The 15,073-nt window shown below is 37.2% G+C and overlaps 1 protein-coding gene across 1 annotated transcript in view; it reads left to right on the top strand.

The window, feature by feature from the left end:
* The window catches only part of LOC105292603 (saccharopine dehydrogenase-like oxidoreductase), a 22,462-nt gene extending 7,845 nt beyond the window's left edge, over positions 1-14,617 (top strand). Inside the window, exons 2-8 of the mRNA XM_011360871.2 lie at positions 4,902-5,032; positions 5,696-5,813; positions 6,610-6,729; positions 6,817-6,873; positions 11,503-11,614; positions 12,839-12,920; positions 13,987-14,617. Coding sequence (XP_011359173.2) covers positions 4,902-5,032; positions 5,696-5,813; positions 6,610-6,729; positions 6,817-6,873; positions 11,503-11,614; positions 12,839-12,920; positions 13,987-14,092 — 726 coding nt within the window. The 3' untranslated portion in view covers positions 14,093-14,617. The remainder of the gene's footprint in view (positions 1-4,901; positions 5,033-5,695; positions 5,814-6,609; positions 6,730-6,816; positions 6,874-11,502; positions 11,615-12,838; positions 12,921-13,986) is intronic.
* The last annotated feature ends 456 nt before the right edge of the window (positions 14,618-15,073 follow it).

The raw sequence follows: 15,073 nt of genomic DNA on the forward strand, positions 1-15,073 counted from the left end.
TAGATTATCCTCCTGCCACTCCTTATCTTACCTTTCCCCTTAAGCTTTTTTATTTTACATAAAGATTTGAATTATAGCCTACATGCTAGGTCAAAAAGCAAGACTCATAATCTCAGAGGATTGAGATAATATACTCTAGAACAGCACTGTCCAGTACATCTCCCCACAATGATGAAAAAGTTCCGCATGTGCTATATAGTGGCTTCCACATTGGATAGTTTCGTTCTAGAGCAGGAGTCAGCCCATGGCCTGCCTTTTATGGCTTGCAGCCTAAGAATGATTTTTACATTTTTAGGGAGCTATAATAAAAAAAGAATATGCAGCAGAGGCCATATGTGACCTGTAAAGCCTAGATTAATTTGACCTTTTACAGAAACGGTTTGCCAATTCCTGTTCTAGAGTCTGTTTTAGACTATACTGCAGGTATACTGGAAATCAGTGAAGGAATAACAAGAAAAATCTCTGTATATTTGGGTATTAAGAAAATATTCCTAATTTATGTCATGTCTAAATCTTTTTCTTGAACTGTGGACTTAAAGTATCTAATTGCCTAATTGACATCTCCACTTGAATATTGATAGACATCTCACACTGTGTTTGTCCATAAATGACATGCTGCTTTTCCTTTCCAAATGTGCTCTAACCACAGCGTATTCGTATCAATTTCAGTTGATAGCGATGGGTCCTTCCAGATGTTCAGGCCGCACAGTGCAGTTCTTGCTGCTCCTCTCTCTGAAACCTACCTTTGGTGAACAGAAGTGGCAGGAGCTGACATCCTTGTCTTGTTCCTGATCTTGGAGAGAAATACTTCAGACTTTTGCCATCAAATTGTATTAGCTGCAGGTTTTCATAATTGCTGTTTATCGTATTGAAGAAGTTTCCTTCTATTTCTAGATTGTCGAGTGTTTTTAATGTGAAGGTTATTATATTTTATCAACTACTTTTTCTGCATCTATTGAGATGATCATGTAGTTTTTGTTTTTATTCTAGTCTTACAGTGTATTACATAAGATTGATTTTTATATGTTGAACCAACCTTGCATTCTGGGATAAATCCCACTTGGTCACAATATATAATTATTTTTTTATTTCTGGATTCAGTTTGCTTGTGTTTTGTTGATGATTTTAGTATCTTTATTCATAAAAAATATTGGTCATAGTTTTCTGGTGATATCTTTGTCTGGTTTCGGTATCAGGATAATTAATACTGGCCTTTTGGGGAAGAGTTTGTAAAGAATTGGTGTTAAATCTTCCTTATACTTTTGGTAGAATTCATCAGTGAAGTCATCTGGGCCTGGGCTTTTGTTTGTAGGAAGTTTTTTGATTAGTGATCTAATCTCTTCTACAGGTTTTATTAGGATTTTCTATTTCCTCTTAAGTCAATTTTTGTAGTTTGTGTCTACATTAGTTTCCTAGTACACCATAACAAAGTACCACAAATTAAGTGGCTTAAACAACAGAAACTTACTGTTCTCACAGTTTTAGAGGCTAGAAGTCCAAGATCAAGATCTTGGCAGGATTGGTTCCTTCTGAGGGTTATGAGGGAGAATCTTTTCCATGTTTCTCTACTAGCTTCTGGTGGTTTGCTGGCAATATTTGATATTCCTTAGCTTGTAGATGTGTCACTCTGATCTCTGCTATTATCTTCACATGTTGTACTGCCTGTGTGTGTGACTGTGTCCAGATTTCTCCTTTTTATAAGGACACCAGTCATTTTAGATTAAGGGCCCACCTACTCCAGTATGACCTCATCTTAACCGATTACATCTACAACACCCTTTTTTTCCAAATAAGATCACATTCTGAGGTAGTAAGGGTTAGGCCTTCAAGATAAAAATTATGAGGGACACAGTCTAATCCATAATCGTGTCTATCTAGGAATTTGTCCATTTCATCCAGGTTATCTAATGTGTTGACATACATTTGTTTAAAGTATTCCATTATACTCCTTTCAGTTTCTGTAAGGTTGGTGCTAACGTTCCTTATTTCATTCCTGATTTTAGTAATTTGAGTTTTCTTTCTCTTGTACTCCCCGTGCCCCCCGCCCCCAGCTCTCTCTTTCTCACTGCAGTCTAGTTTGTCAATTCGGTTGATTTCTTCAAAAAACCAATTGTTGGTTTTGTTGATTTTCTTGATTGTTTTTCTATTCTCTGTTTTATTTATTTCCACTCTAGTCTTTATTGTTGCTGAATACAAAATTAATATGAAAATCAGTTGCATTTTCGTATACTAGCTACAGTTAGAAAATGATTTTTTTAAGGAGACCATTTATAATAGCATTAAAAAGCAAGCATCTAGGAATAATAAAAATTATGCAAGATTTCTATGAAGAAAACTGTACTACATTATTGAGAGACCTTAAAGAAGTTAAAGAAATGGAAGAATTCACCATATTCATGGATTGGAAAACTCAGTTTTGTTAAAGATGTCAGTTTTTCTCAAGTTGATTTATAATTCCATGTAATTCCAATCAAAATCTCAAAACAGGTTTTTGTTTGTTTCGTTTCGTTTTGATGTTCAGCTTGACAAGTTAATTCTAAAACACGTATGGACATGCAGAGGGCCAAGAAAAGCCAAGACATTCTTGAAGGAGAATAAGGTGGAATGATGCTCTTGGCTATCAAGATTTTTTAGGTCAGTGTGTTACATTGGCAGAGGGATAACAGTAGGCTAGTGGAATAGAACAAAAAGCTCAGAGCAGTTTGTGCATATTATCAGGAGATGATGCTGGGAGAGTTGGGTATCTGAAATTGGGCTTATACTCTGCACTCATACTTCGTGTATAAAAATCCAGTTTAGGTGGATTATAGACCTAAATGTGAAAGGCAAAACAGTACATCTTTTAGATGACGTATTTCATAGCATCAAGATCAGGAATGACCTTTTTCCACCAGAAATTTATTTGTATTTATTTATTTTTATTAAGATATAATTGATATATTGGTTTCAGGTATACAACATAATGATTCGATATTTGTATATATTGCACAGTTATCACCATAATGGCTAGTTAACATTTGTTTCCATACAGTTGTAGTTTTTTTTCTTGTGATGAGAACTGTTAAGATCTTCTCTATGAGCAACTTTGAGATATGCAGTTCAGTATTTACTACAGTCAGCATGCTGTACAGGGAATCGCTTCTTAAAAGAAACACAGACGGCATTAAGTATAAAGAAAGACTGATAAATTTGTGTTCATTTAAAACAGACACGATTAAGAAAATGGGAAGGTCAGTTGCAGAGTAGGAGTTCCTTCTGACACGATGAATCTAAACATCACAATTTTGAGCAAAAGAAGCCGAACTCAAAGGAAGATATACTGTATGATTCCAATTCTATAAAGTTTAGAAATAGGCAAAACCACTATACTGTTGAGGAATGAATATTTAAGTGGTAAGACTTCAAAGAAAAGCAAGGATTTTTCTTGATTACCATAAAGGCAGGACAGAAGGAGGGCCTTCTGGGCTATATGAATGTTTGCTTCATAATTTCATTGAATTGTACATTTATACTTTGCGCATCTTCTTTATGTTATATTTTTCAATGAAATAGGGTAAGAGATTTTTTAAATGGAATGTAATTTTGCTTTTTTAATGAGTTATTTATATAAAAAGATATTCTTAGGTTTTTGAAAAGCTGTTTTCTCCTGACGTTTGGAAATCTTTACATTTGCAAATAGGTCACATTGGCTAGGGCCAGATTTAGAATCAGTTCACAGATCAAATCCTTAAGACTTTTAGTTTTAACAAAACAGAAGAAATTAACCTGTACCAAATGGAAATTATGTTTGGTGTCTCTCTGCCATTTAGTGTCATCAAAGCTATGCTATAAAAACCTGAATCTTCTGATGATTTTATTGTTTCTCTTATTCTGCTTATTAGCAATCAAAAATATTTTCACATCTGCCTTACTGATATTTCTCCTTTCAAAGTCTTGTGACAAAGTCGGTTTTGAATCTTTCTAAATGACTTTATTCAAATAAAGTAAACAACATATAAGGCAGGACATGATACACTTATGTACAATTAAAATTATAAGTGAAGTTTAAAATGTTTACATAATAGAGAATTAAAAGGCCCACCTAGAAGTCCCGTAAAGAAGGGTCAGCACTAAGATAGTAAGTTCTAGGATTACATCCTCACCAGTGCTCTCTTTTCTGCCACTCATTTCTAATTGGAGTCAGAGGAAAGGGTTGTGGAAGGTATAATGATATTGGAAGAAGGGAAGGCACTGAGAGCTAGCTAAGGGTCTCATGAAAGATGAAAAATAAGTGGGCTAATGAGAGTCTGGATAAGATCGAGCAAGGATTCTGTTCTGGGTACAGTACCAGAAAAAAATTGAGGAATTGGGGAAAGAAATAATATAAATTATATTAATGAACCTTAAAATAGAAAAAAAAATTAAATAAACTTCTGTAAAAGACATTTATGTAACTTGGGGGCTAGAGTAAGGGATGTTGGGGCAGGTGGGGCACTAAATACCACAGGGAAGGAATAGAGGTGGATGGTCTCTTGTATGTATGCATGAGTGTGCTCAGACCATACCTTGAAAATTTGAGGAATCAACAGAGAGATAAAGATTAGGAGGCTAATTTCGAAGGAATGTGGTTGAGTGAAAGTGATGAAGTGAAACTCAATGGCTTATTGAAAAGAGCATAAGTCATGGTAGGAGGGAAGAAGAAAGGGCGTGTGTTAGTGTAAGTGTTGAATACGCCCGAAATATTGAGTGTTGTTGCTACCTAGCTGGTCATGAAAATCCATCTCAAGATTATTAAATAAGGGATTATGCCTTGCTTAAGTAGAAGTAAAGTATTCTTCGTGTCAGTTATAACTTACTTGGTTTTACATATTAGTAATTATCCCTTAAAACATGTTTCTTTAACTCTTGAATTATTTTATTAGGGGTTGTGCACTCATGATGGTACCTGGAAGTCAATAATTTATGGTTTTGGAGATTACAGAAATTTGAAAAAACTACGAAATGAGGCAAATCTGAAACCTGTCCCAATTATTGGTTCAAAATTGAAAAGAAGGTATATTAATTCACATCTATTTTTTGGTATATCTAATCTAAATATATTGTTGTCGATCTGACTGTTAATAAAGTATGCTACTAAGAAATGCCCAGAGACTATTTTGTAGTAAGTTCAGAATTGTTTTTCAAAGATAAATGAAATAGAACTATTATGTTACCCTAAGCTTAGTACTTCATATGTAATCATACACTGGGATCCTGGGGGAAAAATGAATTCTATGACTTTTCACTATCAATATCAAAATTAAATGCCAATTAAATTTTATTCAGTAAAACCACCATCTTAAAGTAATGATCTTATGTATATTAATTAATCAATATGTTAATGGCGTTTAATGTGAGAATTGTAACCTCAGAGTTCAGCTGTCGAATGAGTGTTCTTTTTATCATCGTCCAAAGAAATCAATGGGGTAAAACATAGTTAAACTGCCTGTATTAAATGCCCATGGTGTGAAGAATACTACTGTGTTCACTTGTCATTTGTTCGGGGGCACAAACCGAGAACAAAAGACAAATATCGAAATAAATTTTAACTAAGAGCAGATCTACCATCTTCATTGTTATTACTGCCTCAAGGAAAGTCCTGATTTTTATTCATAAATTTATCAGTTGAAGTTTTGGTCACTGTAAATGGAGAAAATGCAACGAGTCTGTCTTGCAGGTGGCCAGTTTCTTACTGCAGAGAACTCAGCAGTTACTCCGTTCCTTTTATGGGAGCAGATGTGTCTGTTGTGAAGCGGACTCAGCGTTACCTTCACGAACATTTAGAGCTATCACCTGTAAGTGTAAATGATTTATTTTAATAAGCATGCTATGTTTGTTACAGTTCCCCTACAGTTTAATGTAGGATTTTTATGTTCATAAAGCAAAAAAAAAAAAAAAAAAAAAAGGAATAGCTAAATAATGCATGTTTCAGCTTTTGGAAGTAGTGTAGAGCATTTTGCATTTTATGGGGTTGGTAATTGCCTCTTTCCATAATTCAGATCTGTCCTGCTGATACCTTTTTAATGTAACACAACAGCGGCAAGCTCAATACAAGCAATACTGGTTCAGAAACACCCAGCAATCTCTGTTTAGAGTTTCAGCTGCTAGCGTACTCTGTCGCTTTTGAAGAAGTCTGGGTTCTTCTCTCTTCTCTCCTTGCTCTCTCTGGGGTATCATCCTGCTCCTGGTGGGGGCATTACAGAATTGCTCCCTCTGCTGAGACTTGAAGAGGAAACTACCTCAAAAGATAAGGGAGTATTTTCTTATAGAAGAGGTCGTAAATGGAGTCTGCATTCTGTAATGTATAATTGCTAAATTCAGGTATATTATTGGACTTTTTATATACAGATTTTGTGGACTTTTGTGTTCAAGTAGAGGAAGCTAATTACCTTTTGCAGCACTTTCTTTGAAAAGTATGCTCCCAATATCTGGTTTCGAAATAAGCTTTCAGAATATAACATACTCATGAAGTAGAAACTGCTTTTGGTCCATAGTTATGGCTACTGAAAAAGTTATAAGTAGCTAACATCCTTGCATTACTTGGCCTAAAAAAGTAGGGAGTGACATTCTGACTTCATATTCTTCATCTAGGTTCAGTATGCTGCTTATATAACTGTGGGAGGCATCACCTCTGTTATTAAGCTCATGTTCGCAGGACTTTTCTTTTTATTCTTTGTGAGATTTGGCATTGGAAGGCAACTTCTCATAAAAGTAAGTAACATTTTAATGAAATTAGATCTTTAGAAGTATTTTCCATGGTTTTAAAAAATATCACTGACTTTTTTTTCTCCTCTGTAGTTCCCATGGCTCTTCTCCTTTGGTTATTTTTCAAAACAAGGTCCAACACAGAAACAGGTAACTGGTTTTTTTCTCTAAGTCTCTAAAATGTTTTTCTTTATTTGGTTTTTACTTGTCCTCAGTGCAGTGACAATAATAGCTAAGACTTGATGGAGTACTTACTATGTTACAGACACTCTTTTACATTCTTCACATACTTAGATTACTTGATCTTTTCAAACATCCCTTGAGGTAGGTATTGTATCCATTTTACAAAGGAAGAAACTGAGGCACAGCAAGGTTAAGAAACTTGCCCAAGGTCCTATAGCGAGTGAATGGCCAAGCTAGAATGAGAACCCAGCCATCTGGCTCCAGAAATTGTATTCTCTTTACTTCGTAGAGATTTCAGATAGTTTACTCTTTCATTTCCTCCTTTCTACCTCCTCTCTCTGCCTCCACCAAGCTTCTCTTCCCTTCCGCGTGCACATACCTGGATCTGCATTGTAGACCGAATTACCGCCTATCCAGTATCCTCAGCAACAAGACTCCATTGTCGACCATTTGATTTCCAGATCCTGAGTCAGGCCACAGGTCACTCAGCCTTCACCTCCTTTCTGTCAGACACTGTTGCGGGGAAATTCCACCTCCGAGAGGGTAGCAGTGCTCCAGGTTCACGCCTCCCCTCTCGCCGGAACTTTGAATGTCACTTGCTGATCCTTCTACTTTTCATTGGTCATCTCTCCGTCTCCTCTCAGCCCAACTCCAGCTCCCCTCCTTGTTCGCAGCTGTCACCGCTCCTCCTTCGCCGGTGGCTCTGAGAGCGTCTGTCGGGCACACCCTCAGTCCCTTTCTCAGGCCTGTCGGCATCACTCCCATCCTCACCTTCTCGCGCAAAGAAGTGTTCCCCTTAGGAGACTGTCCCACCACCTGTGTTCCGTAAAAAACTTTCAAGCATTTCTTGTGTTGCAGGCACAGGGCCAAGTGCTTTATATTTAGTTCTCCAACAACCACTTAGGTAAAGGTATTATTATTACCCCCTTTAACAATTAAGGAAATAAATTGTAAAAAGAGAGGGTGCTGTTTGCCAAAGTTCACACAGCTAGAGTCTGGCAGCTCCTGGAGTCAGACCAGCCTGAGTCTTTACCATCACTGCAGCTTTGATTGGATTCCCTTCGGGCCTCATCTGTTGATTATTCCTTTTCAATTCTGTAAGTTCTCTTCCTGCCTCTCTACAGGTTTGTTCTTCTCATCCTATAAACACACCAGCGTCTGTCGTCACCTAAAAGAGTCCTCAACCCTTCAGTTTTCATTGTCCCCTTACTAAAGTCACCATTGGCCTTATAACTTCTGTAGGTGCATTGAGTATTCGAGTCTTTATTTTGTGTCTTCTTTGACTATTGTCCTTGAAATACTCACTTCCCTTGGCTTCTGAGATCATTGCTCTCCAAATTTCTGCTCTGTTCCTTCTCTTCCTTTGCTGCATCCTCACTTCTTTCATTTCCTTAAATGTCGATCATTCCCAGAGCTCCATCCTTGGCCTACTTCTCACTCACTCTCCCTAAGTGATGTCTGCAGCACTCAGTATTTTGAATATCTATTCATCTATCCATGGAGACTTGGGTTACTTCCACGTTTTGGCTATTGTGAATAATGCTGCTATGAATATGGGTGTAGTATGCAAATATCTCTTTGAGACTCTATTTTCAGTTCTTGTAGGTATATATCCAGAATTGCAATTGTTGGATCCTAAAGTAATTCTGTTTTTTTAAATTTTTTGAGGAACCATCAAACTGTTTTCCACTGTAGCTGCACCATTTTACATCTCTACCAGCTGTGCCAAAGGGTTCCAGTTTTTCCACATCCTTGCCAGCACTCGTTATTCTCTGTTTTTGTTTTTTAATTTTTATAGTGGACACGTTGCACATGTTTTCATGTACTTGTTGGCCATTTATACATCTTTAGAGAAATGTCTATGCAAGCCCTTTGCCCAATTTTGCTGTCGAGTTTTATGAGTTCTCTGTATTCTGGATACTAATTCCTTATTAGATGTGTGATTTGCAAATATTTTCTCCCATTCTGTGGGTTGTCTTTTCACTCTATGGATAGTGCAGGCCCTTATCTCTTTGACTGAACTGTTCATAACCTTCCTATGATTTTTTCCTAATCTATCTTCCCATTGCTTTCCAAGAGATCTGTGACACAAATCTGGCCCCATTATCACCTTCTTTAAAATGCTTCCCTGACTTACTGTTATGGCAGCGATCCTTACCTGGGACTTTAATCTCAGAATCACCCAGAGAGCTTTTTTAAAATACATGTCCTGACCCTACATCTGGACATTCTGATTTAGTCAGTGTTGAATGGGGCCACAAAGAGGGAGAGCCCAAAACTGGTGACCAGAGATTAGGGTTTGATGGGTCTGGAATGTGGCATGGTGCTAATGCACTGCCAAGGTTATAAGTCACTGATGTGGAAGTAGGAGGGTTCGAGGTGAGGTTTGGGTGATTTTGGTTCATACCCCTAGAGCAAAACCCCTGTCCATCTCTGGAGATGTGAGGCCCTTCGTGACCTAGTCCTGGTTGACAGATCCATTTTATTTTTCATGCCAAAGCTGATTTACTGGAAGTAGCAGCCTAGAGACTGTTGAAAATTGTTCTAAAGCTGAACCTGCGCCTCTCCTCAGAGGGTTATGATCAGGTAGCATGTGAGCCTCAGATCAATTCCACTGATCCATGTGTTTGTTTTCATGCCAGAACTGTGCTGTTTTGATTACTGAAGCTTTGTAATACAGTTTGAAATCAGGGACCTTAATACCTCCAGTTTTGTTCTTTCTCAAGATTGCCTTGGTTTCTGGGGTCTTTTAAAGTGCCATACAAATTTCAGAGCTTTTTGTTGTATTTCTGTGAAAAATGCCATTAGAATTTTGATTGGATTGCATTAAATATGTGTATTGTTTTGGGTAGTATGGACATTTTAACAATATTAATTCTTCCATTTTATGAGAATGGTATATCTTTCCATTTATTTGTATCTTCAATTTTTTTTTATTAATATCTTGTAGTTTTCAATATACGGGTCTTTTACCTCCTTGGTTAAATTTATTCCTAGGTATCTTTTTAATCCAGTTGTAAATGAGATTGTCTTTTTAATTTCTCTTTCGGTTAATTCATTATTCGTGTATGGAAAAACAGATTTTTGTATATTGATTTTATATCTTGCAACTTTACTGAATTAGTTTATTATGAGTTTTTCGATAGACTCCTTAGGGTTTTCCATATATAGTGTTGTGCCATCTTGAAATAGTGACAATTTTATTTCTTCCATTCCAATTCGGATGCCTTTTATTTCTTTATTTTTTCTTTTTGCCTAATTTCTCTTGCTAGAACTTCCAATACTATGTTAAATAAAACTAGAGAGAGTGGGCATCTTTGTCTTCTTCTTGATCTTAGAGGAAAAGCTTCAAGCTTCTCACCACTGAGTATAATGTTAGCTGCGGGTTTGTCAGATTATGCTGAGGCGCATTTCCTCCATACCTGCTTCGTTGAGAATTTTTATCATAAACGGATGTTGAATTTTGTCAAATGCTTTTCCGCACCTCTGGAGATGATCTTATAATTTCTGTCCATTTTGTTAATATGGTGCATCACAAAGATCGATTTGCAGACGTTGAACCATCCTTGTATCCCTAGAATAAATCCCACTTGCTCAGGGTGTCTGATCCTTTTAATGTGTTGCTGAATTTGGTTTGCTAATATTTTGTTGAGGATTTTTGCATTTATATTCATCAGGGACATATTGGCCTATAATTTTAATTTTCTTGTGCATCCTTATTTGGCTTTGCCTTTAAATAATGGTTTCTCCTTTCTGGTACCTACCCTACTTTTCTGTGTAATAAACTTCTGTTAGAATGTGTACATGTGTGTGTATGTGTGTATACATTTCAAAACCCTGCTCTCCTCCTAAGTAGATTTAATAATGCCCTCCTCTGAACTCTTCTCTACATCTCTTAATTTGTGTCTCATACTGTTATCAGGGATGTGTGTGTGTGTGTGTGTGTAAGCTCCAGGAAAGGCCAGAGACCGTATTTTATTGCTGTCTCAGGGCCTAATAGAGTGTCTAACCCTTAGTTGATAACTTCATAAAAATTTATTGACCAGGACTGAATTCTTTGTTACCTTATTTCTAAATTTAATGATTGCGAGAGATATTTGGATAAGTTTTCTACAATTTAATATTTTGAATTGAATTTTTACATCTCTAAGAGGAACAGTTATATATCTGTGCCTCAAGCCCAAAATATCATCATTTGCTGGCTATTTTTATCTTGTCACTTCAAACAGATATCTAAAATCAGATTACCACTTTCTCTCACCCTAAAATGAAAACTATCTGTAGCTCTTCCCCAGAAACTGCCTCTTGTTATGGTGCTGTCCCTCTTTAAGCCACAGCGTAAGAATCATCTTTATCTCCTCCCTATTCCTCACCACCTCCCTCCCCCCAGCATCAGCACCAGTCATTAAAACTCACATCTTCAAAAGAATTAACTTTTGCTCCATGCTTAAAGGATAACAGGATATTCTGGCAGATAGAAAATTGATGTTTTTATCTATTGAAAATGCCTCATATGAAGTACAATGGTAGGTTAGATTGTGTTCAGGGAGGGAATGACATATTTCTTAAATAAGCCCTTTGCTCTCTTTTTCTCAGATTGATGCCTCATCGTTTACGATGACATTCTTTGGTCAAGGATACAGCCAAGGCTTTAGTCCTGATAAGAACAAACCAAATATCAGAATTTGTACTCAAGTGAAAGGACCAGGTATTTCACATATGGCTTAGGAATGCTTGGGAGTTTTGCATTGTCTTAAGATATAAGGCGGTGTGCTATTACAGTATATTCTTTTTAAAGCTTAATTGTTTTAGAAATAAATTTGCACAGTTATTTAAGTATTAATGATAAATGATTGTCAAAAGAAAGACTGAAATGATTGGTGTAATTTTATCAACGTATCCCTCCTCCTACTTTGTTTTTTTTTCCTCCAGTGTGATTTAAAAATTCTGAATGGCAAATTTTAACATTAATAAGACAGGAGACTGATTGAAATTTATCTGTTTCATTCTCATACTCAGGGACCACTTTAAAGCAGTATGATTATAACATAAATCAAAGCTGTGATCCCAGGTTTCTCTGGAGTCTGTATCACCCTGACATTGTTCTGAGTTGGGTAAAAGTCTTTGCGGTTGTTAAAAGGAACTGTTACCCAACAAAGTTCGAAAACTTACGTAAATTTTAGAGAACAATACAGAGACAGTCCCACTGGTAAATGATAGTGTAATGATCAGTTTAGTTGCTGTCATCCCTGAGAGGTCACAGGAAGTCCGTTTTGCAGTTTTAATCAAGTGAGATGGCAAAGACATCTTTGCGTCTTGCCTTCTTTTCAAATTCCCACCTCAGCTGTTAAGATAAGCTTCCTCCTGTGTTTATTATTTGACAGAAATGTAAACACTAATGTCCACTTGCTTATAGATGCCTTTTAAAGTCGCTCAGTTGTTTTTCTTTAAGAAATTGAGTCTTGTTTTTTAAGTGAAGCTTATTATATGAATAGAGAAACAAGAAACGTAGGATTATGCGTTTCAATCATTGTCAAGAGGCAGTAAAGTGTAATGGGTGGGAGCACAGTTTCAAGCCAGCTGCCTAGGTGTGATTCTGGCTCAGCCACTACCTAACTTTGAGTTTGGATTAGTCATTTAAACTCCCTATGCCTCACTTTCATTTGTAAAATGGGGATGAAAATAGTACTAACCTTATATAATTGTTAGCAGAATTAAACGAGTATAATAAATTTAAAGTGTTAAAGAGTTCCTAATGTTTTATAAGTATTATATAATGGTTAATGGTTCATTGTGTTGTTAAGTGAACAGAGTATTTATTGAGAAAATTTTGTATCCCTAGAGTTAGATATAAAATCTACCATTTGATTTTTGAGTGTTGAATACATACTTCACGAATACCTTCTTTCTCTTGGTCACCTGTTTTCTGTAGAAGCTGGCTATGTAGCCACCCCCATAGCCATGGTCCAGGCAGCCATGACTCTTCTGAATGATGCCGCCGACCTTCCTAAGGCGTAAGTCTTGTTTTCTTCTACTTTGACGCTCTCTTTCATCTGTGTTTTATTTCAGCTTATTTCGATATGATTTACAGGCATTGGGTCCACACAAAAGCATTTACAATTCCTTTGACACAACGATAGAGGTAAATTAAAACTGTGAGAGGGACAGTTCCTTATTGGTCTCTGGCAGAGGTAAATGAGAGGAGACAGAAAAGTTTGAGAGCCATGTAAATTGGCTTCAGTTGCATGTAAATATAGTTCAAGTCCAGAGTCGACTACTCAAAAAAGGTCCCTGTTGTTAATGTGAATTAGCAGGAGGCTCTAAATGGTGCTGAATGATTTCCAGCTGGCAGTGGGAGGCCTGGCACCAACATGAATTGCTTCATGGCATTCTGACTAGATGATTATCAAGGGTGCTGTCTCACTGGAACATTAGCTGTCACCCTAAAAGTAGGCTAGCTTTGCAAATGAGCATAGGCCCTCAGGCTGAGAAATAAATACATTTAGGTATGCCCTGAAATAGTATTAAATAATAAACATAAAAGTTGTATAAAGTGAAACCTGAATAAATTTTTTCAAGTACTTGTACACCCTTTGAAAATATTTAGCATTTTATAAATGTTTGCCATTACATTTAAAGAAACTTTTTTTCATCAAGTGTAAGTCTTATTTATGCTTTGTTAATAATTGATTACCTAAATTTATTTCACTTAGGTCTTTATTGAATCCCCTTGATATGGGGCCATCTTTATAAACGGCAGCAGTTATCGGGTGGGTACCCCTCAGCGTGACCTCAGCGTGCCCCTCAAGCACACCGAACGCTGAATTTTGGGAACAGTCTCTCTGGTCTCTGAACCAGTCTAGACGGGTTTGCTGGGCACTGGTTTTTCCCTGAGTAATAGCTGCTTGCTCTTTTGGCTGGTTTTAGGAGTGGAAGCACAGCTAGTCCATGTAGAATCGAGAATCGGGTTATCATGAGCTCTGTAGTGACTTGATAGCTAGTCCTTCAGCAAATCTCACTCACAGAGGAAAGCGCTGGCAATGGGCCTGCGAACTGCTTTACCTTATTATTGTCTTACAGGGGCGGGGTCTTCACACCTGGAGCCGCTTTCGCCAGAACAAAGTTGATTGACAGACTCAACCAACGTGGCATTGAATTTACTGTCATTAGCAGCTCTGAAGTCTAAACATTTGAAGAATTAACCAAAGTCATAAAATGCATGAATTAATAGCTTTTTTATTTGATATTTGAAATTCTTCTCAAGCCTGTCTATGTGTGGAAAAGATTACTAAATCTAAAATATGTCACATGAAAAGCAGGAAAGTATACTAACTTACCCTAACTTTCAAATCTGAGCTGATTTTGTGATTTTATTACTTGTGAGAGGGAACTAATATTTTGCCGTGAAGAATTCACGGTCAGTTTTTATAAGTGAGCTGGCAGGTCGGAGGGTGCGGCGCGTGTCTCCGTCTGTGTTGCTGACAGGCCCCTTGACGAGGCGCCCAGGCTGGTGTTCCTGTCAGACCGTGACCGCTGCTTTCCTGGCCATGCTCTCGGGTGGGATCTTACTGTCCAGTGAGCTTCTCTGTGTTCTGTGTGGGCCTTTACCAAATAAAACTGCAATTTTTGTTGTTTTAGCTTAGTTTTTCACCTATCTACACTGACTGATTTTGGACTTACCTAAGTTGAATAATAAAGGACTATCAATTGAGTGGTGCTTTTGTGTCTGGACCTGCCTAGGTATTTGAGTTGGGGCAGGAAGGTGCTTCTGCTGCACTGCTAATAATTGGGCTTGTCATTCATTTGCCCTCGTTCTGTACCTGTAATTAGTTGTAAGGATACAGTTAGTAAGTTTCTATTGATTTTTGCTGCCTAAGCAGAATTTTTCTCTAATTTACTTTTTGTATTTTAACTAGGTGCTCCACTAAAGCCCTAACATAGAGCAAGGGACTTTTCCTTTTGTAATAAGCATAAAATAAACATACATCATGCTTGGTGCTTTTCACTACATAAAGAGGACAGCCACTACCTTTATGAAATTTCTCCTCTACAGCGAGAAGCGTGACAGACGCAGGAACGCTATTTGCGTTGGGAGACCCTTCCGAGCTGCCTGCGTGGAAGAGGGAGATTCTCGGAGGCAGTGCTTTTACCCTAACTTTGCTCCCTG

This window comes from Pteropus vampyrus, unplaced genomic scaffold (assembly GCF_000151845.1).
Source record: "Pteropus vampyrus isolate Shadow unplaced genomic scaffold, Pvam_2.0 Scaffold60, whole genome shotgun sequence".
Classification (NCBI taxonomy): Eukaryota; Metazoa; Chordata; class Mammalia; order Chiroptera; family Pteropodidae; genus Pteropus; species Pteropus vampyrus.